The sequence below is a fragment of the Canis aureus genome, chromosome 26 (assembly GCF_053574225.1).
Source record: "Canis aureus isolate CA01 chromosome 26, VMU_Caureus_v.1.0, whole genome shotgun sequence".
NCBI lineage: Eukaryota > Metazoa > Chordata > Mammalia > Carnivora > Canidae > Canis > Canis aureus.
Window position 1 is genome coordinate 48,708,366 of NC_135636.1, and position 27,633 is coordinate 48,735,998.

General features: G+C 40.3%; 1 protein-coding gene across 4 annotated transcripts in view; it reads left to right on the forward strand.

Annotated features, from left to right (window-relative positions):
- Positions 1-27,633, forward strand: part of VAPB (VAMP associated protein B and C) — a 50,243-nt gene that overhangs the window by 17,151 nt on the left and 5,459 nt on the right. For 3 of the 4 annotated variants that reach the window (XM_077873726.1, XM_077873724.1, XM_077873725.1), the window contains exons 2-4: positions 9,050-9,202; positions 23,106-23,209; positions 26,595-26,675. In XM_077873726.1, coding sequence (XP_077729852.1) covers positions 9,050-9,202; positions 23,106-23,209; positions 26,595-26,675 — 338 coding nt within the window. The remainder of the gene's footprint in view (positions 1-9,049; positions 9,203-23,105; positions 23,210-26,594; positions 26,676-27,633) is intronic. The other variant, XM_077873727.1, reaches the window with a different exon arrangement.

The window sequence follows — 27,633 nt, forward strand, 5'->3', positions numbered from 1 at the left end:
ATACAGAATAACGAAATGTTAATAAGTTGTTATACTTGTTTTAAATCTTTCTTTAAAAGGTAAACTTTAGGAAGAATTTGAAGACATGTCTGCCCACTCATGCTCCTCTCTTCCTTACTCTCCAGAGGAATTTAGTGTGACCTGCTTTCACTGTTGTCTCTATGACTTGATGTGCTTTCGTGGCGTGTCTCCTGTCTAAATACAGGTCTCCTTAATTATTCTCAATTGTTGTATAGTATTCCTTCATAGAATGTAGCATATTTATTGTTAATAACGAGTTCTTTGTGTAGTCTGATTAATAATTGCTTATCTGTTAACGTAAGCTACAAAGAGCTTTCAGTTTCCTAAACTGTTCCTTGTTTCTAGTTGTTATGTCTTTTTCGGGTAGCTTTCCTGAGTTTGACCTTAGGCCTTCCACAGTACTTTTATCTATTGAATTCTTACACTGCAGTAGAGTGCCTTGTGGTCTAGCTTTCCCACCCGTGGAGTTGGTGGCCGACTGACTTTTATTTCTTTCTGCTCCAAAGGAGCTGGGAGACTAGTGAGTTGAATAAACAGCCTGAAAGGTTGGTAGAGTCTGTTTCAATCAAGGTGGCTTCTGGTGTTTCTTTGATGGTATCATCAGTGAGTATTTATGGTGTTGATTTCTCTTGCTCTAATAATGGGTGTGATGTGTCTGTCTCCTGAGGATATTTTATTTACTTTATTAATTTAGAGTTACTTTATTAATTGAGAACACTTTGCATTCTGAGATTTCTTCAGGAAAGGGATGTGTATGCAGGGCTTTTTATGTGTGGTTATTCCACAGTAAGAGCTACACAATTAAGCTTTCTGTTAAAATATTGGAATCCAATGTCTGCCATTAAAAACACATTGGTTGCAAAGCTTTATTTTTGTTTCTAAAGCATTGATTTAATGTGTGAGCTAACAATTCAATCAAGAAAATAGATTTAAAAAAAAAAACTTCTCCCAGTGTCCTTACTCTTGAATTCATAGTTATTTAAGAGCTCACCCTCTTTGGCTATCTGTTACTATGATATCTTCTTTTCATTTTTTTAGAAGGGTGCGACTTTAAACAAAATTATCTTAGAATAATAATGATGAAAGCATTATTGACTCAAGTGAACATTTTTAATACCTTCAACCTATATATGAACAGCACGAATTTATCATGACTTCAGATCCCAGTTATGGAGTTGGCATCTGTTTATATGAAACATGCCAGGATCAGAGCTGAGTTGCCTCTAAAGAAGCCTGCTGTTCATTCACGCTGTACACACATACTGAGCCCCTCTACTGCTTTGGGTTGACTGTTCTTGGCTGAGGGCATCCAGTGATGAACAGGACCGACACAGCTTCCTCTCACATACAGGTTTATTCTAGGTGGGAAGCATTCAGGAAAGGAACATGTGAGCTGTCAGGTGATAAAAGTCCTGTGCTGAGGGTAGAAAGGGTGATAGTGCCGGGGAGGGGGCCAGCAGTAGACTCGAACCTCCATTTACAGGGAGCCTGGTTGGGCATACAAGGGAGGCATGCATGAAGAGTAAAACCATTGCTTAAAATAGCTGGGATCATGGTGTGGCCATTCATTCATTCATTCATTCAGAACATTTACTGCATATTTTACTCTGTCTGAAAGTATTCTAGACGTTGATCAGTATTGAACAAGAGGGATAGAAATGTCTCTGTTTTCCTAGAGTTTCCATTTTGGAAGGGGAAGACTTACATAAACAAGGGAAAAAAATGTGAGGATTGGTGCACTGCAGATGGTTGGGGAAAGCAAGAGGCAGTAGGATACTCTAATGGGAATAGACTGCCAGCAGATAAATTTTAAAGACATCTGTAAGATATCCTACAGACTTTGCTTCATAGTGTCCATTTCTCCCCATTCCTGTATATTTTTCCCATGCACGAAGTCTGTTGTATTGAAAAGCATGATTTTATTGTCTTAACAAAATCCATCATCGGTCCTAGGGTTCTGGAGACAGATTATTACCTTCTCAGAAGGTAATCTTTTCAGAGTTGAAATGAAATATGGTAAGTTGTTTTTTTGGAAGGGTTGAAGGAAGGAGAGATACTGTACCTAAATTGTGTTTGCAAAAATATAAAGTAATACAGCTCTTTTTATGCAGAGTGAAAAAAAATAACTGTTGTGGAGCTAATAACTTTAAGTTTATATCTGGAAAGCTGAAACCTGATAGATTATATATCAATTTGGTATATAAGTTATTTGGTAACACATAATAGTTTGAATTTCAAAGTATTGTAGCTACATTAGGAACATATTATAAAGGAAGGGTATGTATTTCTAGCACCAGGATTTCATGAACTCCAGAAAAAGGAAGAAAAGCAATTTCTTTGCAAAGCAAAGCATCATTCTTCATGTATACGTATATGTGTGTGTGCATATATACTTTATTCATTTTTGTGTACACATAAAATACATGAATATTTCACAACTAAAATTTAATATCAGAGGTGTTGAAGGTGCTACCAAAGCTGCATTAGTACAAAGTCCAAATACTTCTTTTCTCTCTCTCTCTTTTTTTTTTTTTTTTTTGAAAAACAAAGAAACACTTTGTTTTTTAAAGCAGTTTCCAGTTCACAACAAAATTGAGCAGAAAGTACGGAGGGCTCCTGTATACCCCCGACTCCACATATGTACAGCCTTCCTCACTATCAGCTTCCAGCACCAGAGGGCCACATCTGTTAACACTGACTAACCTACATCAATACATCATTATCACCCAGTTTGTAGTCTATGTTAGGGTCCGGCTGGGTGTTGCACATCCTATGGATTTTGACAAATATATATAATGACATGCATCAACCATTGTAGTATCATACAGAATAATTTCACTGCCCTAACAATCCCCTGTATTCCACCTATTTAGTCATTCTCCTCCCAACTTCTGGCAACCACTGATCCTTTTTAGTTTACATAGTTTTGCTTATTCTAGAATGATTCTATAATTGAAATCATACGGGATGTAGTCTTTTCAGATTGGCTTTTTTCACTTACTAATACACATTTAAGATTCCTCCATGTCTGAATTATGGCATGATAGCTCATTTTAGCACAGAATAATATTCCATTGTCTGGATGGACAAGTTTATCCATTCACTTACTGAAGGACAGCTTTGTTGCTTCCAAGTTTTGACAATTACGAAAAAGCTGCTATAAACATCGATGTGCAGATTTCTGGGTGGACGTGAATCTTTGACTCCTTTTAGTGAATACTAGGATGTGCGATTGCTAGATTGTATGGCAGGAGTATGTTTAGTTTTTTGTTTTGTTTTGTTTTGTTTTTAAGAAACAGCCAAACTCTGTTCCAAAATGGCTACGCCATTTTTTATTCCCATCAGGAAGGAATGAGAGCTCCTGCTGCCCCACATCCTGGCCAGTGTTTGATGATGTCAGTGTTTTAGATTTTGGCTCTTCTGATAAGTGTGTGTTGGTATTTCACTGTTTAATTATTGTTTTAATTTGCAGTTTCCTAATGACATATGTTGAACATATTTTTCCATTTGTTTATCTTATTTTCCATCTGTCTATCTTTTTTGGTGAGGTATCTGTTCAGATCTTCTGCCCATTTTTTGTGTTGTCCATTTACTTACTGAGTTCTTTGTATATTAGGATGACAGTCCTTTATCAGATGTGTCTTCTGCAAATATTTCCTCCCAGTCTGTGGCCTATTTGTCTTCTCATTCTCCTGACAGTGCCCGTTGCAAAGCAGACGTTTTTCACTTTAATGAAGTAGTGCTTGTCAATTATTTCTTTCATGGATGATGCCTTTGGTGGTGTCTCTGAAGAATCACTGCCAAACCCAAAGCCATCTAGATTTTCTTCTGTGTTATCTTCTAGGAGTCTTACAGTTTCTTGTGTTTGAGGTGTGTGTGTGTGTGTATTTATATTCATTCTAGTAAATTGAATTGTTGAGTAAAAATGAATGATATATTTATTCCTTAAAAAATTCTGTCCTAAAAAAAAAAAAAAAAAAAAAAAAAAAAAAAAAAAATTCTGTCCTGCTGTTTACTGATAGGGTGTGGGGCGTAAGATGTACTTGAGGTTACACAGGTAAGCAAGGCCGAGATGGAGTTTTGAGTTCACTTGGCAGTTTTCCCTCTTACTTTTACATCATTGGGACCTGAGCTCTTATTCTTTTGTAAAAATGGTATTTGCAGGGGCAGCCCCGGTGGCTCAGTGGTTTAGCGCTGCCTTCAGTCCAGGGCCTGATCCTGGAGACCTGGGATTGAGTCCCATGTCGGCCTCCCTGCATGGAGCCTGCTTCTCCCTCTGCCTGTGTCTCTGCTTGTCTCTCTTTCTCTTTCTCTTTCTCTTTCTCTTTCTCTTTCTCTTTCTCTTTCTCTCTCTCTCTCTCTCTCTCTCTCTCTCTCTCTCTCATGAATAAACAAATGGGATCTTTAAAAAAAAAATGGTATTTGCATTTCCTGAAAGGAAGGCTGTCGTTGGTCTCTTTCTCTCTGGGTCTCTGAATGAACGAATGAACGATTGAATGATTACAGAAGAGAAATACAATACTTGTACTCTGCATAGATTGGTAAAATGTTTAAAGATTTAATGGAATACTTTTTTTTTTCCTGAAAAATGTTCCTGTGTTTCCTGCTTGATAAGTTTATCCAGCCATTTTTGATGAAATTTTCAGTACTTGGAACCTGGCCTCTTACTGTTGAGAAGTTTGCTGGATTGTGATCTTCTTTCCTTGGCTTTTAAACCAGCATTTTATAATTCCAAGACTCCATGTTTGTAAGACTGAAAAATTAACTGTTCCTCCTTTCACCTTTAGTGCAATGAATACTTCTTCTGGTTTTGTAGTCTCTGTATTCTTTGCTTTCTAAGACAGGTGAGTTTCAGATCGTCTTACTGTCTGAAAATACACACTTCAGAATGACAGTAAGTCACGCCTTGGTGGAGAAAACAGTTTATACTGTGCTTAGCTTTATCTAAATTCCATTTAGAGCATGTCAAGGAGTCCATACTCAACTTAGTCCTTGGTATTCATGAGCATCTACAAACTCAAGAATTTTCACAGATGAGTATTTATAATATGGGGCATAAAGAATATTACTCAAATTGTTAAGAAAAATCAAAATGTTAAAGATTATTCCTAATTTGTCCCAAATCATATTGCTTCATTTTTTTGGCCTTCATTTCACATTTTAGATCCTTAGCTCCTAGTTTTGTATAAACATTATATGAAATAAGGAATAAAAAAATTGGAAAGAAAAATGATTAAAGTATGTGCTATGGTTCTAGAGGTACCAAATCATTTTTTCATTTCTTGGAGGAAAAAAGTCTAACTTTTGAAGGAGATTTCATTTGTAAAATTGACTCTGTACTTTATAAGCAATGTTTAAATTCATTGGTGATAAATATGCATGTTGGTATAGTAAAATCCCATTTTTTACATAATGCTTTAATGGAAATGGCAGTTTTATGAAATGAAAGTGACTAGTAAAAATCTGAATGATGCTCATAAGCCTTTACATCATTTTTATTGAGGTTTTTTTGTATATTCTAATTCATTAATACGGGGGAAAAGGAGATCACTAACATGGTTTATTTCCTATAATTACTCAAATCGAATATAATTTATTTTCAATAAAATTCTTAGAGTACATTGCCCAGGGTGGGGAGAAGAGGGCTGGCCTGTTTTTACAAAATGTCTGGTTTTTACTCATGAGACTTTGCTGTTTTAACAATGTTGTTCACTTGCTTGTATTTTCAGTATAGTTCCCTCTAGATTTTTACAAATAACCTATGTAAGTGCAAGAAATCTCAAATGCTTAAAAAGCCCAGGATTTAATGTTAAGGGAGAAACCTGGGTTATTTATTTTATTCTACTTATTATTACAAATATTGTTTTTCTTTTAATAATTCAGACTACCTTTTATGTGATTCATAATGTGAAACATTACTTAAATTACCATGTAATAGATTAACTAGGGGAATTTCCAAAAACCCACTTAGTGTTTACAGTTAAATTTGGTTTATTTTTGTGGAATACCTAGAAGAAAAGGTCAGTGTAAGGGATAACCAAATACTTAAATTTTGGTGCTCCCCTACCTCCAACTTCTTGAGGTAGGGCAAGGAAGAGGAGACACTACAATCTGAGTTGGAAACAGGTAAATATTCTTAATTTCATCACAGTGAAATCTTGCCAACAACTCTATTTTCTGCTCAGTATGCTTAGACCGCCTTATGAAAGTCCGTTTTTGTTTGGATGTGATTGTGGGCCATTATGGATTTTTGGCATTCTGATCTGAAGATGCTTCCACGTTCTTGAGACAGAATTTTGTTGAAACTAATAACTTTTATACCCCTGCCCCCAGGCTTTATATTTGAAAGCTCACTCCTTTTCAGGTGTCTCTTTATGTAGACACAGTTTTGTCTGTTTTCTTCTTTGCCCCAGCATTGTGGAGCTACCTGAACTGGAGCTGCGTTTACATGGAGTTGTTGGGATTGGCAGCTCTCATGTAAAGGCCAGAGAATGTGTACGTGTTTGGTGGTTATGCCCACATAGGTGTATGTGCCATTTGTGCATGCGTGAGTGAGTGTGTGTGTGTGTGTGTGTGTGTGTGTGTGTGTGTTTGTAATTGCTCTCTTTGACCCCAGAAAATCAGAATTGTGTTTAGCTGTTCTTTTTTCCTTTTACCATTGCTGAAGTGATCTCCACTCTTAAGCAAGTAAAGAGACTTACTGGGGGATAAGTCAGATTGTGTGCTTTGTGGAAGGTGGAAAAGGGTGGAGTTATAGAGAGCTGCTGCCTCCATAATCCTTCAAACACTGTCTCAGCACCAAGTATCCTGTTTCTCCCTTGATGCCAAAAACTTGATACGAGGATGGAGCGTTGTCAGCATGTGGCTCTCCTTCATTATAGCTGAAAATCTTCTTAGGCCACAGGGCACCTGCCCTCTTGGGTAAGCTTTGGTTCTCAATAAGGAGTAGACTTGGTTCTCAATAAGAGTGTAGTGAGAAGGTTGTGAGGGGTGTCATTCGGTGAGATGCACTACCAAAGGTGCTTTTACCCATATCTGGCTACAACTGCACCTATAAAATGTCTGACTCCCAGAGGGCCAAACTCAGGGCTTATTGGAAAGGTAATCGGATGGAAACATTCTCTTCAGGTATTTCATTCTTGAAGGTGCCATTGCCCACGAAATGAGGATGAGTCTTGGTGTAAGTAAATCCAAACAGTAATGACCCAGGAGTACGGTTGATTCTGCTATAATGCGACATACACATTCCTAAAAATCATCATACTATGTAAAATAATAGCACGATAAACAGGACTTAGAAGAGAGAGATGACATTAAGTGTAGAGCATTCAAAAACTTTTTTGGTCGTGCACACACACAGATAGGAACCTAATCATGGTTTTACACACATTAAACGGGTTAGAAATACATATATATTCAATAAACATGGCACTTCACCTTGAAGAAGACATGAAGTTTGCTTGTGGAAGTGGCATCGGAAGAGTTGTAGTTTGTAAGTCACTGTACAGTGGAGGAAGGCGGGCAGGTGGTGACATCAGGTGTGGGTGGGTGTGGCTGCTAACCCACAGGTGAGCTGAGGTAGCAAATAGGGGTTGAGGTGTGTGTAGGGGTGTATTTTACGTGTTTCTAGTCAGCTTGGTCTAGCTGGATGCAGTTTTCTGTGTTCATGTAGCATTTCTTGCAGACAAAATCATGCATAAGTAAATGTGAAATTTGTTTTATGCTTAGATTGTCCCCCTAATATGCACATCAATCACATTGGAACAAATTCATGATTTCAAACTAAGCTTTGTGGCAGAACTGTCTGTAGTTTATTTGATTCTGGAACTGAGTCCTTTTGCTTTCTTCCTTTCCATTATTATTGATTTCTTAATTTATATTTAAGTTAAGCCCATATCAAATTGATTTTTTACACCCTGAGCACTTCTGAAGGAGAGAAAGCAGCTTGAGATTTTAATTTTACTACAGCTTATCCACCAGGTAGTTTCCTCCTTAGTGAATATCTTTGCCTGCCTGCCTCTCTCTCTCTCTCTCTCTCTCTCTCTCTCTCTCCCCCTCTGTCATCTGTCGTCTATCTAGATACACACACACTGAGACCTTTACTAGATGCCAGGCACAGTGCCTGGAGATATAGAATGTATTCTGTATTCTAGAGATACAAAAACTGGTAAGATATCTCCCATATTAGTTACCTCAGGGGACAAGGAAAGCTTATTAACTTCCTCTTTATACATCTCTTATTGTTTGGCTTGTTTTAAGAAGCGTGTTTTACTTTTTTAATTAAAAAATCTAATAAAGTAGAAAATGAATAAATAATAATAATAATAAATACCTTCAGGGCACTGAGCTTTGTTTCAGTCTTCCCAGTAGCCTGTGTAGTTATAAAGCTGAACATGACGTTTCAGGTGTGGGCTGCCTAGCAGGACTCTGAATTTGCTGTAATTAATGCCGTGGCAGCAACACTGTATTGTGGGGAATTTCTGTGTTTATAGACCATTTACACCTCAAAGTTTTTCTTACATATGCTGCCCTTGGCACACTCTGCCTTTGATAATTGTGGAACCTAGTTTAGTCCTCCAGATTCTCCCTATTAGAGTTCATCTTATTGTAGAAATCAGTATTTAACATAGGTTAAGAACTGGTCTTGGATTCAGGCTGCCTGGTTCAGATCCTAACTACCTATTACTAACTAGCATGAACACTTAGACAAGAAATGCATATTCCTGAGCCCATTTTCTCATCGGTAAAACCACAATAACCATAAAGTTGTGAGGTTTCAAGGAGAAACTAGATGTTAGAACACTTACCTAGATTGCCTGGTGGTGTGGTAAGAACATGGTGAATTTCAGAAGCTACTGCCAGCCATTAACCTCAGTTCCTTTCTCCCATCCAATGATAGTGCACTAGTTCTGGATCTTGAATCTTCCCCTAACCATATACCCCATATTCCTTTCCCACCCTGGAGCATAGATCAGTCTTCTAAATTTGTCTCACCAGATCTCCAATCAGTCTCTGTCTCATTCCACAGGTCCCTTCACTGATGTCGTCACCACCAACCTAAAGCTTGGCAACCCAACAGACCGAAATGTGTGTTTTAAAGTGAAGACCACGGCACCACGTAGGTACTGCGTGAGGCCCAACAGTGGGATCATCGATGCAGGGGCCTCCATTAATGTATCTGGTAAGTCCCGAGATTGGAGGCCCACAGGGGTGGGCCAGAAGGTCCCCCGAAGCCAGTAGGGTTTCTTAAAGTTTGAGTTTGCAATAGCAAAATAAGACCACACACTTCTCCCTCAACCCTCCACTCTCTGATTAAAACACTTAGTGGGTCCCACTCCACTGTTGGTTTTCCATAATTAATGCCTCTTTGGTTTCTTGCTTACAGCCTTCTGTGCCTCAATAGTTAAAGCAAAATTAAAGTGGTAACTTCAGACTTTACTTCAGAATGAGTTTGGTTTTCACTCCCTTGAAATTAAATCTGCCCTTTGGCAATAAATAAAAAAGGGCTAAACAAACTTAATTTTACTTTGTGGGAGAACGCTAAATGGAGTTATTTTCTTATTTAAGCTAAATGGTTTCTGACATTAGGCTCGTGTCATTCCCAATGATTGGTAACTGCACTTTACTGATGGTGAAAAGCTTGGGGAGGTGAGGACTGAGGAGACTGGAATATATCCAAGGGCGAAAGTTTTGTGCGTGTCTGATGGGTTTTTCCCTTTCTGTCTGAGAATGCATATATTTTCCAAAGTCCAGCTTTTGAAAAGATGCTGGTAAAGTGCCCAGATTGAGAATTGGATTTTAGAATTAAGGAGATGTAAGTGATGGGTTTGCGTTTAAATGTCTTTTAGAAATGGAATAAACTTTCAGCTCATTAGAACTTCTGGATTCAGGATGCCTTTTGTATTTGTGGAGGAACTGTGGGGGAGTGTGTGTTTATCCTGTAAAAATCAAGAGACTTTGTGTCACAGAGGGTTCTGCATCATTAGAAGCTCTACTACTCATTGAAATGGGTACCTGACTGGCTTTTTCCATGACAGATTTTGATTGTGATGCATTTGGCTATTCATTTGACACCTAAAGGAAAATGATTCACCTCTTTGGAAAGATACAAGGTGTTTCATTATCTGATCATTTCTGCAAACTCTTATTCCCCACACCCATTGGTCTCTCTCATTATGGTGCTCCCACACCAACTATCCCCCTGTGTTCTCTCTGAGGCTGCAAGACCTGATCTGGACTCTTGAATTGGGTTGTTATCCAGGAAGTCAGGAGGGCGAGAGCCAGATTTTATTGAGGGTCTCCTTTGTGCTGGGCCAGCACACACATTATCTTCTATAATTTCTGTTACTTGGCCTGTGAGGAATGCATCATTACCTGCCTTGTACTAAGAAAGAGACCCGTGGCTGTAGGCTCACAAAGCTAGCAAGTGACACAGCCAACATTGGTTCACTGTGTCTGGCTCCAAAGCCCAGACTAAAGTGCAGTGTGCTGGGTAAGGAAGGGGTCCAAGGTGTTGGTATTTCTGTACCCCTTGGATTCATATGGTTTCAGTTTTTCTGCTGAAATCAAAGGCAGCTGAAATCTTTATTCTCCTCTTTTATTGACTTTTGTTTTTCCTCTTGATTTCTTTGCCCATATCAAATTTGAGCAAGGTTGTCAGTAGATGAGAATTACCAATTTTCACGGTAAATAAGAAGGCAGCAACATACTTTCTGAATAAAATAGCCTCCACAGGCAGTTGTACAGTGTAGGTGTGCTTTCCAGTATGAAATATAAATGTGTGTCTCTTTTCAAAAAGATTCATCCCTCCCCCATCATAGGAATGTGTTTTTTTTTAAAAGATTTTATTTATTCATTTACTTGAGAGAGAAAAAGCACTCAACCCAGGGGAGGGGGGGGTGAGAAAGAGAGAATCTCAAGCAGACTCCCCGCTGAGCACAGAACCTGATGTGGGGCTCAGTCTCACAACCCCAAGATCATGACCTGAGCTGAAACCAAGAATCAGATGTTTGACTGAGCCACCCATGTACCCCTATTTTAATTTTTTTTTTAATTAAAAAACTTTTTTTTAAAGCATTACTCCAAGGCATTTGTTTTGATTTATAATTCCTTAAAGAAGACCCAAGATTTTGTGGTGGCATTCTTTCTTTGCAGATAAGAATGGAAGGTCTAGAGAATAGGTGTGATTATCTACAGTCACATGGGTGATTAGTACTAGAGCTGGTACTTGAAACTAGCTTTGCTGCTGGTTCAGTGGCTCTTCTGTGATAAGAAACTGCCTTAACAATGTTAGGAAGTGACCCCACTAACAAATGAATGTAAAGTATAAAGTACCATGGTTCTCAAAATGTAATGTACTTGGGGGAAAGCAAATGAATAATAAAATACCCTGTGTCTACAGGCCTTATTCTTAGATGAAACAAAATTCTGTTTGTACATGAGAAAAGGCTCCTTTGTTTTTACTTGGTGTGTATTTAATCTCACTGCTTCAGGTGCATCTGGGTGAAGCCAGATGTCATTGCATTTCTGGGACACCATCTCCAGTTAACAAAGGAGGCTGGCACCCATTTGTTGCAGCTTTGCATGCTGAGGGACCATTGTATAATTTATTAGACATTCATACTTTGAGGTTAAAAGCACTGGGCTTCTCTGAGGTCCTCTTAAAATGCAGCTATATGATGACATCTTCGTGAGTACGTAGAGTTTCTAGGTTCCTGTGGGATAGAGAATATCCTCAGGACAAGAAAGATACCAGCAGACAGGCAGTGCAGATTGCCGAAAGGCCAGGTGTCCACATGGCCAAATTTGGCATCACCCAGTCTCCTCAAAGATCACTAGATTTGAGGTCTGGGAACCTGAATGGGAAACTTGGTTGTGCTGTTTAACTTGTTGGCTGATCTTTGGCTGATCCATCAATGTCTCTAGGTTCTAGTTTTCTCATTTATAAAATGGAAGGAATGGTATCTACCTCACAGAGTACTTCCCAGTGCTGTGTCAACTGAAAGCATAGCACAATAGTGGAATTGTGTTTTTTTTCTCACTAGCTTTGACAAAAACTGGGTAGTTTTTGTTGAACATGGATTGTATTATGTTTGAATTGCTTTTTTAGAAATAAATTAATTCCATACATTTTATTAATGGACTTTTGCTAATTTAAAGAAGAAATATGTATTTTTCTTTCTATAATATGCATTTGTTCTCTAGTGAAAAGCTACTAGTGAATTTTCAAATATAATCTATCAAAAGATGGCCATCAAATCAACTTAAAATACTACCAGCATTGCCCTGTCTACCACACAGAATGTCACAGCATACCTGCAAAGGACATGCCTAGTACATTATTTCTCTCCCATTTCTGAAAACCCTTGGGATGTGCTACCTATTAGGGAAGGTTATAAATCATTCTTTGAGAGCAGGGGCAGGGAGGGAAAGAAGGAAGAGGGAGGAGGAGGAGGAGATCCACCCACATAGCTGGCCAGACGGACTGAGGTTTTGAAGGCACACAAATCAGGTTTATATTGGGGCGGGGGGGGAAGAGGAGAGACTTTGTAGCTATCAGATATCTTTCTGAGGCACCCTGTGAAACTCTTCTGAGCTTTCAGGTAAGCTTGATATTCGAGGGAGCTTACATTGTGTGTCCAAAGTCCAGACTCTGAGCTATCTTGTTATTTTCTCCGGAAGATGGCACATTACTTACTGAGTTCTTAAAAATAACGACTCTGTTTTAAAAACTTAGGTGGAAAAAAACAAAAACAAAAAAACTTAGGTGGTAAACTGGGGTTGGAAACAGGCATAATCTAAACTTTGTGTCTGTAGGTGAAAAATGCATGGCTTTCCCAAAGGGGTGGTTTTGGGTCTGGTCACCTGGGTCTAGGATGGGAGTCCTTTCCTTTGTCCTTTATGTAGGTGCTCATCTCATCTCATCCGCCCAGTAGCCCCTTCTGTGGTCTCTGCCTATTGGATGAGCAGTGTAGTAGATGAAAGAGTGCTGAGCGCTTTCTGTTTGCATCCTTTGGCCCAAAATGCCATGGTTTTGGCCCTTGCTCCTTGATACACACCATCTACTAGAGATGGTTTTGAATTATTCAAATCTGGACCTCAGCAAAATAGCTACACTTAAATGGAGATTGGGGAAGAGGAGATTGGATTTTTTTCCCCCCTGAGATTTTAAATGCAAGGAAAATAGAACTTTTTGAATTAATGAATTGTTTGAATCAGTGGGGGGTCTCCCCATTTGTTCTAGCTTTACAAAATTAAATCTATTTTCTGAACTGTCTGGTGGGAAAATATTTTTAAGGTAGATAATTTCTGAAAATGTCTTTGTGGTAAGCTGTTAGCGGTTGTGGATTTTTTTTTTTAATACTGCAGTTTAATAATGAGGGAGTTTTCCATTAATATTCCAAACCATGTTTGCCAGCGGATACAGCAGGTGAAGTGGTAAAATTATGGGCCCATCAAAAATACTTATGCTTCCTGTAATATGATATTAAGTTTAATATTTTTATAACCTTCACTGAATTCTAATTTCACTAAAGTAGCAAGCATGCTTCCATTTGCAGTTCAATTATGCACATTGGTTGCCTTTGTACCAAGCAAATTAGAAATGCAAAATATCTGTGTGGTGGGGGGCATTGGAAAGAGTCATTAAAGATACCAATATTTAGGTACAGATACACTTTACTAAGTGAATCCTGGGAATTGAAAATGGATTAAAGACAAACAACCACAAATCTAGTAGTGTCTGAATCAGTATTTTGAATTAAAATTCAAAGAATTAAGGCGCATTGTTCACTCCTGAGATGCAACTCTTTCCAGCACTCCTTTCAATCACATGTTAAAGCATAAAGTTCTTCCAGTAAAATCCTGAGGACAGAGAATGCATATCAGCAGCTCTTCTTGGATGGAAACATTGGTCAATTAAAGTAATTGGGTAGTATTGCAATTGATAATTAATCCTTTTAAGATTTTGCTGACTCAGTTTAATGGAGCTGCTTGCCTGTCCTGGACCAGTCAACCTTGGGCTGCAGCTTTTAGGTGATTAGCACCAGCGTATAAATGCACTGCCCTTAGAGAAAGAAGCCAGGCATTCATCTGTCAAGTGCTGATAGCAAGAGCTAAATTTGGGGGGTTTGGGCATCTTAACAGTAACATTCTTCTTTGTTTGATCATTTGCTTTGGAAGTCTCTGATAAGTGAAACCTTTTTATAAATGGTTTTTATGAACCACGTTTATTCTTCTCAGACAAGAACAATTCACATTCATACTTAAAAGATACCTTTAATCTTAAAACCAGATAGATGAGAGATTTTTTTTACAAAGAAATTAACAAAAATTCAGCCTAATTATATTTCTTAAGATTTTTTAAAAGTTTATTGTGATATTTAAGTTTCTTAAGAAGAATCCCGTGTTTTACTTTCTAGGAGTATGAAACTATTCTTTACATCTTCAAAAATCATGATCAAGAGGACTTCTCAGTACTGAGTCTACCTCACTGAGGATGGAAAGTACATACAGCTTTGGAGCAGCCAGGAGTTCTGTTCTTTTCACTCATAGTTTCTTGCATATTTAAACACTTGAGCTCTTCATCTCAACTCTCTTACTTACTCTTTATTATTATTTTAAAGATTTTATTTTATTTTATTTTATTTTATTTTATTTTATTTTATTTTATTTTATTTATTTATTTATTTATGATGGTCACAGAGAGAGGCAGAGACACAGGCAGAGGGAGAAGCAGGCTCCATGCACCGGGAGCCTGACATGGGATTCGATCCCGGGTCTCCAGGATTGCACCCTGGGCCAAAGGCAGGCGCCAAACCACTGCGCCACCCAGGGATCCCTAAAGATTTTATTTTTAAGTAATCTCTACACCCAACATGGGGCTTGATCTCACAACCCTAATAAGTTTAAGAGCTGCACACTCCACCAACCGAGTCAGCCAGGGGCCCCTGTTCTTAGACTGTTAGCCTTGTCCTGCTGTCCAGCCCGTCACAGGCCAGAATGAAGTCATGGACAGGAATATCACAAAAAGCAAGTAGGGAAGAGAGTTCAGAAATAACAGCAGGGATCTGGAATTACTCCGTATTCTACTTGATCAATCCCAAGAGCCATGTCTTGTAGGTCTTTCTAAGACAGTATATAATGGGTATTCATAATCCCAAGAGTCAATCACGAAAAGGCTATATTGTATTCAGGAGACAGGGAAGTATGTTGGAGTTTTTAAAAAGATGTATGTTTTAAAAGATATAAAAAGAGTGAATGAGGCCTGTTTTTTGGTCAGTACTTTGCATCTGGCACATTTCATCTTCCAGTGACACTGAGGGTACATTTGTACTCGTCTCTGCACAAATAAATCATCCAGACAATGAGGAGTTTGTTATCTAAGATGGGCTATACTGAATTGGAAAGTCCTATAGAGAACACAAAGACAATTCAATGTTAACTTATATATAAGTAGATAAAATTATTTACCTGCTAGACTCATGGTTCCATCCATGGGGGCCCGAAAAGGTAGAGTCTCAGAAAGCAGTTATGTTTTCAACATTTTGAGAATCCTAAAGGAAGTAATAAGTTTACTCATGATAAGGATACACAGTCTACAATGCTGAGTTGCTTTGCTTTACGCTAGGATTATTTCACCTCTTTGTAGTAATACTGGTCTTTTAAGCTGATCAAGCTCTAGCTTGTTTCTGATTAGCTTATAAAAGTGGAGAAGTAACTATATTACTACACCATAAATGCAGTTTGATAGAGAATAACCTTTTGGTATACAGGCGGTATAAAAGGAGAATGAGGGGATAGTTGTGATGGGAAGATTGGAAACCACTGTCTGAACCCATGGGTGGGAGGGTGAGTGGTCCCAGGATGTAGAATAGAAGGGAGGCCAGACGGTTGAGAGTTAAAGAGGGCTTCCTCTCTTTGTGCTGCCCCAAGGAGATTTCTGGAGGGAGCATGATTCAGGAGTGCTTTGAATGTTGGAAGGGAAGAAGGTACACACCTGTTAACCAATGAGAAACTAGTACCCAGAATATGAGATCTCAAAATGTGAATTCCTGGTCTTAGTCAAATTGGGTGGAAGGGCAAACATGGGAAGGAGCTTAAGCATGTTAGTGTCAGCAGTGTCCAGTAGCAGAATAAGGTCCCAAAGAAGAACAAGGGTGTGAGATAGCATTCTGGTGGGGGCCGTAGTGTTAGGTGATATATTGAACATGCGTTCTCCAGGTCTCTGGGCTGGCAGCACCGTATTATGTTAGAAATACATTTTCTCAGCCTCACTTCAGATCCGTTGAATCAGAAACTCTGGAGGTGGGGGTCCCACCATCTGTGTTTTAACAAGAACTCCAGGTGAGTCTGATGGCATGCTGAACCTTGAGACTCCGCTCATTACCAAGTCAGATTAGTGGCTTAAATTCTGGAAGAATGGTATATTGAGATGTCAGTAGGGTGTGCCAGGTGGGACCAACATGATAAGAAGACACTTTGCTAATGACAACACCTTGAGTGTGGGGGTGTGGCCCACACAATGTGTGTACCTGTTGTTGGGCCATACTGAGTGTTGAGGAGACTGGAAAGGGTCTACCTAATTGTCTTTTACTTGGGAAATAGAGTTTTTTTTGTAGGAGGGTTTTGGTCTGAGGAATATGGAGATGGTGAATAGGGTGTGTAGGGGAGATTGAATTGACAGGGGTTATAGGAGCTGTGCAGAGGGATTTGATGGGAGAGACGCTGGGAGGAAGAGGGAAAATCTCTTAGTTGGTGAAACGTGTCAATGGGGGCCTGAGCTGTGATTGTGGTAAAGTACAACGAGGAGGGAGACAACTCAAAGGTAAGATTCTGAGATTAAAACAAATAATAAAGCATGTTCTGTGGTGCCTGTGAGACTTTCATTCATTTGCTCTGTTCGCATTATGATGCAGATGAAAGTGATATGTAACTTGCTTGGGTTCTCCTCGGAAGCTGTTGTGCTGCGTTTAATGAGGTCATCATTTCTCTGAGGGGTGTGTGTGTGTGTGTTTAGTAGCATATATTCTGCGTATCTTCTCTTGTGAAGAAAGTCTGATCTTACTGACCCACTGTTTTATGAGCCCCGAAGGCCCTTTCCTAACAGGATCCCACTTTTGCAATCTCTGACACAGTGGACATCGTATCACAAAGCGTTAATGTTGGTGAATGGTGAGGAGCGGTCTCCTGGTAACCGGCTTCTTTTTAATGTAGTATCAGCAGATACATTTTAAAAGTAGGATAGATGGTTCGTTTAAGAGGGTTTTATCATCAGTGTCTCTGATATTCAAGTGAAATAAATTAAGTTAATGGGAAGCTCTTTTATAGCCTGTCATGGAAAAAAGTACATAATTTCTGTCACAATTTGCATGTATGGAGCTGAAGGAACAAACGATTAACAACATTTATTCTGTCATGTTCTCATAAAGCTCCAGCTAATAGGGTATAGCAAACTGAATTGGACATGAGATGATAGTAGCTGAGAAATACAAACTTTTCAACATGAGTTAGGGGCAGTGTTAAGGATGTAGATAGTGAGACACAGAAAGGCTTTATGAAGGTTCTCAGGGTCTGGGTGGCCACTTGACTTCCTCGTCCTTGCTTGCCAGCCGGGCGCCCCCAAGGAGACGAGAGCTGGTGGGCAGCCAGCACTTCTTTCCCACTTGCTGCTGCAGGTGGAAGGAGAGTGGAGGTACTGGGGCCAGGGCTGCCGCCCCCTTACCCCCAGAGCTTCCTGGAGGTTCACCAGCAGGCCACGGTTTTTCACTCCCAGTTCCACGTTTTCACTTCACCAGCCTCATGCTTGTTTGTATTTCACAAGTCGCTGCCCCCAGTGCTCTTGTAAGGTGATTTGATTGCTGCCAATACCCACTTGGTGATTTTACATTCTTGTTGAACTTGAAAGTGATGCCTTCTAGCGGTTTTTCCAGATCTGTGCTGTGGCAGCTTGGTAGGTTGGATGCTCTCTAGGCCTGGAGTGTGCTCATGATGTCTGTGACATCCGGTGGTGGCAGTGGATTCAACACCCACCCTTCTGCAGAGGTGGAGCGATCGATCAGCTGCCCGGTGGTTTGGTTAGAGGAGACAGGGAGCCCCAGCCCCTTCCTGTAGTGGATACATATGGTGCCTGTGTGGACACTTCTGTCTCCACCCAGGGCCTGGATGCCCGCTGGGACTCGCATGGCTTGGTTTATGAAGTTGCTTTCACTTTTATTTATTTATCTATTTATTTTAAATAATTTCTTTTTAAGTAATCTCTATACCCAACATGGACTTCCAACCCGGAGATCAAGAGTCGCATGCTCCCCTGACTGAGCCATTCAGGCACCCTAGTTGCTTTCTCTTTTAAGCTGCACTTTCTCCTAAGAGGCACTGAAAGACCTACCAGTCCTTCACTTGAATTACTTAACCAGGTTATTTTCCCCCTGGAGGGGCATGTGAGGCAGCTTGTTAGAATAACAGGGCTTAGCCTTTTGGTCTCGGGACCCCTTTACACATCTCGAAATTGAAGATCCAAAGTGCCTTTTCATTTGGGGTTTGTATCAATATTTATCATGGTGTAAGTTAAACTGAGAAATTTAAAGTGTATTAATTAACTTCAAGAATGCTAATAAGTCAATTACATGCTAACAGGGACATTTTTAATGAAAAGTCAGAAATTCAGTGAGAAGATTGGCATTATTTGACATGTTTTGCAAATCTCTTTAATATCTGGCTTAACAGAAGACAAGGCTGGATTCTCACACCTGCTTTTACATTTATTTAGTTTGTTACATTGTGTTCTTTTGGTGAATGTATATGAAGGAAAACCATTTTTGTCACACTTACGTAGTTGGGAAAGGAAAGAGTGTTTTCACTAGCCTTTTCAGATCACTGTGGATATCTTTGATACTACACCAAAACTTGACAAGTGGCATTTTTCTTAAAGTTCAGGTCTATGTGGAACCTTGAAACCATGACAATGAACTATTTGAACTTTGTTTCACTAAAATGCATTGGTCTCTCTTGCACTTTGAATGGATTTTGTAATACTCTTAACTGAGTTATGCAGACCTTCTAAATGTTGACATATTTCTTGACACAATATCAAAAAGTCACTGATCTCATCAGAAAAGTCTTCAAATGTTTGAGAAACTGAACTCTTGATGTCAGAAGTTTTTCAAAAGTCTGATTTTGGGAGAAAGCTGGATTTTATCATTTGCAGCAACTACTATAAGTTGTTTTCCTTGAGTGAAGTTCACTCATTTTTGAGCAGATATCTGCCATATATATACTCAGGTCTGAATAACCATTGTTTTTCTATTGATTGTTCTTTCAAGTAACTGGTCTTCCATGAGAAAGCCTCTGGTTCAGCTCACAACCCAAACAGCGGTATAGCCACTTTTCCTGACAGCAGAGTGCTTCACATGTGCTTGCATTTCCTTGTAAGATGTGTTGTCAAGGGTTGAAGTTGAGTAAATTAGTCATTTTTATTGCTTCCTCCAGGATATTATTAAGTGAAAACAGCCTTTTAAAAAATGCTGCAAGTGTGGCAATGCCTGACACAAAGACTCTGCTGTGTGGGTGCTGTTGCCTGGCTTTTTTTTTTTTTTTTTTTTTTTAAAGAGGTGCTGGCGGTTTTACTCTTCCACTTTGCACCAGCCATCCCTGCAGAGCTCAGCACTGGCAGAGGGTCAGAACGTCTTGGTGTTATCATGACCATGCTGTTAGACTGTATGGATCACTTGGTTTGGAGACCCTTGGGGTTCTCTGGATAGTGCTTTGAGAACCTGGGTGTGGAATCTGACTCTGGAAGCAAAGCCGGTGTGGAGCTCTGGCTCTTTCTTTTAATATGTTGGCCATGGGATCCAAGTGAGACCAGTCAGCCTTTCTCAGCCCTTGTCTTCTCATCTGGAAGGTGAAACACAGGCTTCTTTGGTGGATTGTTGTGGGGACTGACTGGGAGAAGCAATTGAAAGCATGCCTTCTGTGGAGCCTGGTAGACAGTGGCACCAGTGAGGTCCTTTTCATATCCTTCCTGGGATGTTGTGAAGGGGACTGGGAAGCTCCGGTGGGGTGGAGAGATGGGAAGGGGCAGTTTTGTCTTAGCACATGCCTAGAATCCACAGGAAGGTCTCTTGGCTTTTTTTTCTAACTTGCACTGCTTCAAGGAAGAGGGTTGGGGGGGATGGAAGGGGAATAGGAGATATTTCTAAGGCTGTTTGCAGGTGAAGGGGACTTAGGTTCTCTGGACCCGTCAGTTGTCTGTGTGTGACCCAATGTAGTTTGAGCTAAAGAGCCAACTTCTCTGCAAATTAGCAGTGTCTTCTGATTGCTATCATCTGAGCATTGAGGGCTTTTTACAGATAATTCTGGTTCAGCCTCAGAGCTCTCCATGGTGGAGGACTATAGGGGGCCTTTCACAGCTGGGGAAATAAAATCTCAAGGATTAGGCAGTTTTTGCTTTTAGAGCTTGCATGCTGCTGGACATCTGTAGTGTAGGACTAAGTTCTCTTCTTTCCCATGCTAAAAAAAATACCGGAGCATGATTTGTCACAGCCAAGTGAAACCTGAAATTCTCAAAACCTAATTCACATTAATTTTTTTAAATGAACATTAATCCAGGGGCACCTAGGTAGCTCAGTCAGTTGGGCATCTGCCTTCTGCTCAGCTCGTGATCCTGGTATTGAGCCCCATGTCAGGCTCCCTGTTTGGTGGGGACTCTATTTCTCCCTCTGCAACCCCCCTTGGCCCCCGCTCAAGCTCGCTCTCTCTCTTTCAAATAAATAAAATCTTTAAGAAGAAGAAGAAAAAAAGAACATTAATCTGAACAGTAGTTTGAAGACTGTGACCCAACTTCAAAGAAGGTTGACAGTCCTTGTCCAAGAGAGATCATAGTACATGTGAAGGTATTGGCCCCCTAGTTTATCTTGTGTATTTTCCTTGTTGCATCCCTGGAGGTAGACAAAGCATGATGGGAGTTTAGCTTTCAGAAGAGTCTGGGGACTGATCTGCTAGTCTGCTTATTTGTCCCTGAGGTTAAGTGTCAAGCCCATGTGTGTAATGATGCCCCAAGTCTGTCCCCAGGAGAGCTCTTACCAACTTGGTGGTGCTAGAGGGAGAGATAGTTGCCTTCCAGGCCCAAAGCCACCAGCAAGGACTGCTCTTTTGGGAGGGAACTGTGCCTCTGCACTTGCAAGAGTAAAATTCCAGGTAGAGTGGCCTTGAGTTTTAAATGACCTTTTGTTCTCTCTGCTGGTGGTCACACTTTGGATTTTGGGTATTCAGAATATCTGTATCGGTATCTAGACTTGATGTCACGTGTGTATAAGACCCGAACTTTTTCTTTTTATATTTACTTTAGAGAGAGAAAGAACATGTGCACACATGGGGGGAGGGGGCATGGGCAGAGGGAGAGAAGCAGACTCAACTGTGAGCATGGAGCTAGACAGGGGGGGTGGGGGGTTGATCTAATGACCCTGAGATTGTGACCTTTAAGAAAGGTTTGTACATTTATTGATTTTTATCTTGAAGAAATCTCCCAGTAATGTCCCCTGGAACTCAGAGCACGTCAGATGGGTGATGTGGGCAGCAGAATTGTCTGGGCAACTGTGTGTACCGAAACATTGAAATCTGTTGTGTTGTTGGATTTCAGTAGACTTTCTCTGTCCTGAAGGTAGAGGGAACTCTGTGTCCCAAAGATGGATGTCAGGGATATTTGCATTTTGATTCCCTATTTGCTTTTTTTATGTGATATGATAGGGGAATGTGAATTCGCAGAATGTGAATCTGTCTTCTATTGGAGTGACTGGTGTGGCAGAAGGAGTGGGTGCTGGGTTGCACTTGGCTCTGAAGTTTTGCTGCTTCATGACAGTGTGAACTAGGGTTTAGGACATGTGCCCTTTATCTGCTGCAGAGGGTAGTGGATAGTAAGCTTTAGAGGAAACCATAAGATGGGGCTCAAAGGCCACAGAACCCGATGAGTGCCCTGCAGGAAAGGCGCTTGTGGAGGACAGCACTCGACCTGGTAGAGGACGAGTCAGTCCTTTGTGGTGGGCCACCTGCATTGAGTGTCCCTCCTTCATGGTGTGATCTCAGTCAGGTTAGTTAACCTTTCTGTGCTCCAGTTTGTTCACTTGAAAACAGGCATTAAAATAACCTCTGCAACAGTACCTACCTCTTAAAAGTTAAATGACATACAGAGCCTAACATACAGACCCAGGTTTCTGGCACATGGGAGACACTGAGTTCGTATTAGGGCTTCTCATGGTCAGGGCTGCAGGAGGCATTTGCTGCGTGTGAAAAGGTGTGTGTCGGAATTTATCCAGATGTGTGGTTTAGCCAGAGCCTTGCAGCGGATCAGCGGATCATGTATTTCAAAGCAGCCACCATTTCAGAAGGGTGGAAAGTTCTAAGGAAGCCAGTAGGAACAGGGAGGCTAAGGAGTCACCTCCTTAGTGCAGTGGGCGTGACTTGCCGGAGGGAGCCTGTATATGAGATTCCTCTAGGTTCTTGGGGTGTAGGCTGGTTATGTTCTCCCGTGCTGTGATTGTGCTGGTTGTGAAAATTTCCTGACTCTGCATTGGCCAAATTGTATTTGAAGCAATACATGAATACCTTGATAGGGGAAATGGGACCAAGAAAAGCTAAAATGAGACTGTCACTTACATGTCTTGGATTATTCTTCTAGTTTACTTTTTGAAAAGATCATTTTGCTGTTTTGTCTTGAGCAAAAAAGCATATGGTATTTGTACCTAGTTTACTTCGTCTGTAGGGCCTATATCAGACCTCTGTGTCAGGTGGGCAGTTGTGAATGATCCAGGGGCTAGGAATCAAAAAACCTGGATCCTAAGCCCAAGTCCGAGCTCTCCCACTACTTGCTCTTTGATTTGGGCGAGTCCCCCAACTTCTGGATCTCAGGTTTGAGACGTGAAAAGTGGAGAAGACACTAGGCATGTTGCCCTGCTGGCCTCACCTGGGGTGTTTATAAGACTCAGATGAGAATCCTGGTAAACTGCTTTATAACCAAGGTACAAGTTTTAACATAACAAATGGCTGCGGGTAACCAAGCTCTGACCCTCCTAATGAAATATTTTCTTTCTCAGTGATGTTACAGCCTTTCGATTATGACCCCAATGAGAAAAGTAAACACAAGTTTATGGTTCAGTCTATGTTTGCTCCGACTGACACTTCTGATATGGAAGCAGTAGTAAGTACTGAATGCTTCTTACTTTTTTTAGTAATTAAAAAAAAAATGATGAGGTACAGAATTTTGGGTGCATGCATTTCAAAATGTGTCAAAGTTGTTTTTAAAGGGGAATGGTGTTTTCAAGGAGGTTTGTACTTTGACTACCTTTATGGTTTTTCCTCAAATTTTTATTTTAACATTTTATGTAACTTTCCAGAATACTATTCTTTTCTGACTCTTTTAAAATCACAGTTTGCTTCAGCACTTCCTTGTTCTGATGAATTGTGTTTTAAATGGTTTGAGGATTTCTTCCCTTTATACCCCCTTTACATCCTCCATAGGAAAGGGTACTTCTTAGTATAGGGAATGCCTCTTACCACCTCTCCCTGCCCACCACCCTGACCCCCACCCTGCAAGAGCCCAGAGGGATGTGAGACAATGAAATACTTAAATGTCCTCCAGTGCCAAAGGGTTTTTTCCTTGCTTGGTTCTGGTAAGCATGATTTTTTCCCCCTCCCTAATTTCCCTCTTTTTTTTTTTCCTGCTTAAATACATGTTTAACCCTTTCTCTAATTTCAGTAAAAATAAGATGACTTTGTTTTTATAAAATGAATAAGTGATATTATTGGTTTTCCTGGGAAAAGGTTATAATGGAAATTCTTCTTAAAGTAAACTTTTCCACATTTGAAGAAATCGGCGGACATTCTGCTGTCTCCAGGAATCACAATGTACAGATAAACCTTACCTTAGACAGCCCCCACTAGACTGGAGAGTCCTCACATTCACACATGGGAAGAGGAAGGCAAGGTTCCCTCAACATCTGCATCATCACTTTCCAGCTCACCACCCCCAGGCTAGGAGACTGGTCACCTGAGGAGTACCTGCAGTTGGGAGGCAGTGGTGGCTCACAGAGCACCTTGGTTTTTCTCTTTCAAGTTTTATGCAAAGGGCTTTCTATGCACCACTTCCCTTTGTGTCCCAGTGTCCCATTCAGCCTTTTCTGTTGGTCTTGGAAAAGCACAAATGACCATCTTTGTGGATGTTTAAGTTTGGGGCAGGAGATGAGGGGTAAGCCAGATACCTTGAGATTTGAGAGATGAGTGATAATAGACTACCTTCCCCTTTCATAAGAATGATTATTGAGGCATTTACTACTTTCTCTTTTATTCCCAGAACATGATGTGTCACTTCATGTTAATTTGTGTGAGCAAGGAAATGTATGGCAAATACAAAATTTGGAATATCCAAGAATGTATTCTGCTTGGCTTTTGCTGCATGGCTTAGTGACAAGAGCATGGGCTTGGGTGTCTTGGGTGTGGGGCTGAGCTCTGCCTTTTACTAATGTTGTGGCCTTGGGCAGTTTTCATTAACTCTCTATAGGGTTGGGTTACCTGTAAAAGGGGGATAAAAACGTAGTTTACACTGGTCGTGGGATTCCGTGTGCTGTGTGTGTCAGACACCTGGCACAGTCTCCAAAGCTGTTGTATCTGAGCACTATTATAGGCCAGGCCCTCTATATACAATGAGGGTGAATTTCACTCCTTTTTATGATAATTTTCATAACAGTTAAAATTTTTTATATGAAATGTATATGGTAGGAAAATTTGGAAATATACAAATAAGCACAAATAAAACTAAAACTGACCTGTATTTATTTATTTATACTAGACCTAATCACTGTTATTCAGAGCCTTGTGCTATTTCTTTATTTTTAACTTTTTTTTTTGTATTTTGATCTATAGAATAGAAGTGGAAAAAATTATACAGTGACTACTCCTATAACGTTTATCTAGATTCACCATTTAATACTTTGCCACATTTGCTTTATTTCTCTTATAAACTTTCTTTTTTTGCCGAACCACTTGACTCTAAGACACAGACTTCAGGACACTTGCTCCTACATGCTTCAGAACAAGGACAGTGTCTTACACAGTCACAGCACTGCCCTCACAGCTGAGAAGGTTGACATTAATCCAATCATATTATTTAACCGAGAAACTCCAATGCCGCGTTCTCCAGTTGCTCCAAAGTGGCCGTTGGTTGTTCTTAGTCAAGTAGAGAACAGTACCCTCAGCCTTTTTTGTTTTTCATGACTTTGAATTTTTTGAGACCAGGCCAGTTCTTGGGGTTGTCCACTTATTTCCTCATGATTAAATTCAGGTTCAATGTTTTTTAGCAAGAATATTCCATAAGTAATACCATATATGCATCATATCAGAAGGCATTCAGTACTGGGTTGTCCCTCTACTGGTGATGCTAAAAGTTGGATTACTTTGTTAATTTGGTGACTGCCAACTTTCCAGTGTCAAGGCAAGGTTGCCCCTTGTGGTTAATATGTGATCTTTGATACTCTTGAGTAATTGGACGCTTGGAGACCACGTGAATAACCTGCTCACCAGCAGTCTCACCTGGTGGTTTAGTGTCTAGTGATTGACCCTTGCTTGATGTTCTTTTGACACACAAAAGAACTTTTGTATACTGTGTGTATACAGAGGAACAGACTTAAAATATTGTTTGTAGCTTCTTCACTTAATGTTCTGTGAATTTTCCCTGTGTAATTAAATACTCTTCAGTATCACTTGTGAATGGCATGCTATTCCACTGAATGGACCTGCCATGGTTTATTTGGCAGTTCCTTATTGCTTGACATACAGATTGTTTCCTATTTCTGGCTCTTGGTACCTGTGTTGCGCTAGCTGCCTCCTGCATGGTCCTGGGCCGAGGGTGGGAAGGTTTGTTCTCTTTTTCTGTGTTAACCTTCCTGCTACACTGGTCTGCAGTTCTCGGCATACCCTGGAATTCCTGCCCTCCATTGCCCAAAGGAGGAGGATTAAGCCAGGAGTACATCATCCCAGAGCATGGCTTTAGTCAGGAAGGTGTCCTCACCAGCAGACCAGAGAGAGTGGGGGGGTCAGCCCAGACAGGGGTTCACTCATTAGTTCACCCTGTTGATAGTTGGCATTGTGGTTCTAAAACCACTCCCACGTAGTATACGCTACCCTAAGAAGGATGTACCTGACAACGTAAGTTTTATTTTCTCAAGGAGAGCCAGAGTGACCTCTGACCACCCAGACATAATTTAGAACATTCCTCTTCCTTCAACAGTGGTTGTCTTTGTCCCATGTGCTTCCCACAGACTAGCAACAGGAGCAGCATTGGTTGACTTGGAGGAATCAGGCAGCAGCAGGACTGGGATTTGGAAAGTGTAATAAATATTCAGGAAAGCTAGTGTATTTAATCTTGTCATGTTAAAAATATTGAAATCGCAGCAGACGTAAGTTCTTTGTTTGATATACATCAGGGCTTTCTCATTAAGAGTATTTTTTTTAAGTTGTCAGTTATAGGAAGAAAATTATTCTTCCAGCAGCTTTATAATATCCTGATTATTAAATTTAAATTGTTTTAGTGGAAGGAGGCAAAACCGGAAGACCTTATGGATTCAAAACTTAGATGTGTGTTTGAATTGCCAGCAGAAAATGATAAACCAGTAAGTATGTTTATAGTTAACAATAATTGAATGTTGCAAGCTGATACTTATTTGCATACCATCTCCTGCAAAACCAAGATTTAAGTTGGCAAATTATTTTCCTTCCTCTGATGTCTGATGAAAAAAATAAGCTGAAGTCAACAAATAAGTGGGCCTTCACGAAATCAGCCTTTGAGAGACTTGCAGAAAGAGAACTAATTGAAACAATTTTTTTTCTTGAAAAGTACAACCTGTTGGCTGTTGAAATGTCATAAATCCTAAAGAGTTTCTTTTACTTGGCAAAGTGATAGGTTGCTGTAAAAGAGTGGGTAAGTCTAAAATGGAATAATTTGCCGTTTATCATGGTGCTTGATGGACAGGTGGTAAGCTCTCAGGTTCTGTTGCTGTATAAACTACTGTCTTAGGGCTCTCTGTCTACTCTTTCCCCTAACACCACCTCACCACCCTTTTTACCTTCCTGCCTCTTTAGTCAAAACCTGCTTTTAGATTAGGGTTTCTCAACCTCAGCACTATTAACGTCGGGGCTGGATCCTTCCCTGCTGGGGGATGCTGTCTTACCAGCATCCCTGGCCTCGCCTCACTATGTACTAGTGAGGTGATTACTCCTCTTGGGTGACAACTAAAATGGTCTCCAGACACTTGCCCATTGTGCGCTGGTGGGGGCAGAAGCACTGTCCATTGAGTCACCCCCTGTGCTGCCTAAGTTATTAGCATTAAGGCATATGTCGTAAGGGAAAGGACTAGCTGCCTCCAAGCTGTCAGCTCGCTTTTCTCCATGAAACCAAGGGGCAGGCCTGTCATGGCCCTTGCTCATGACCAGTTGAAGAGAGAAGACTGTATCTGAAATGCTAATTTGGACCTTCCTTCCACTTAGTCGGAAAAAGCTTAATTTGTATTAAAAACACCCTGTAGAACATTCCACTGCCCTGGCTGTTAATAGCTGGAGTTGGGAAATCAA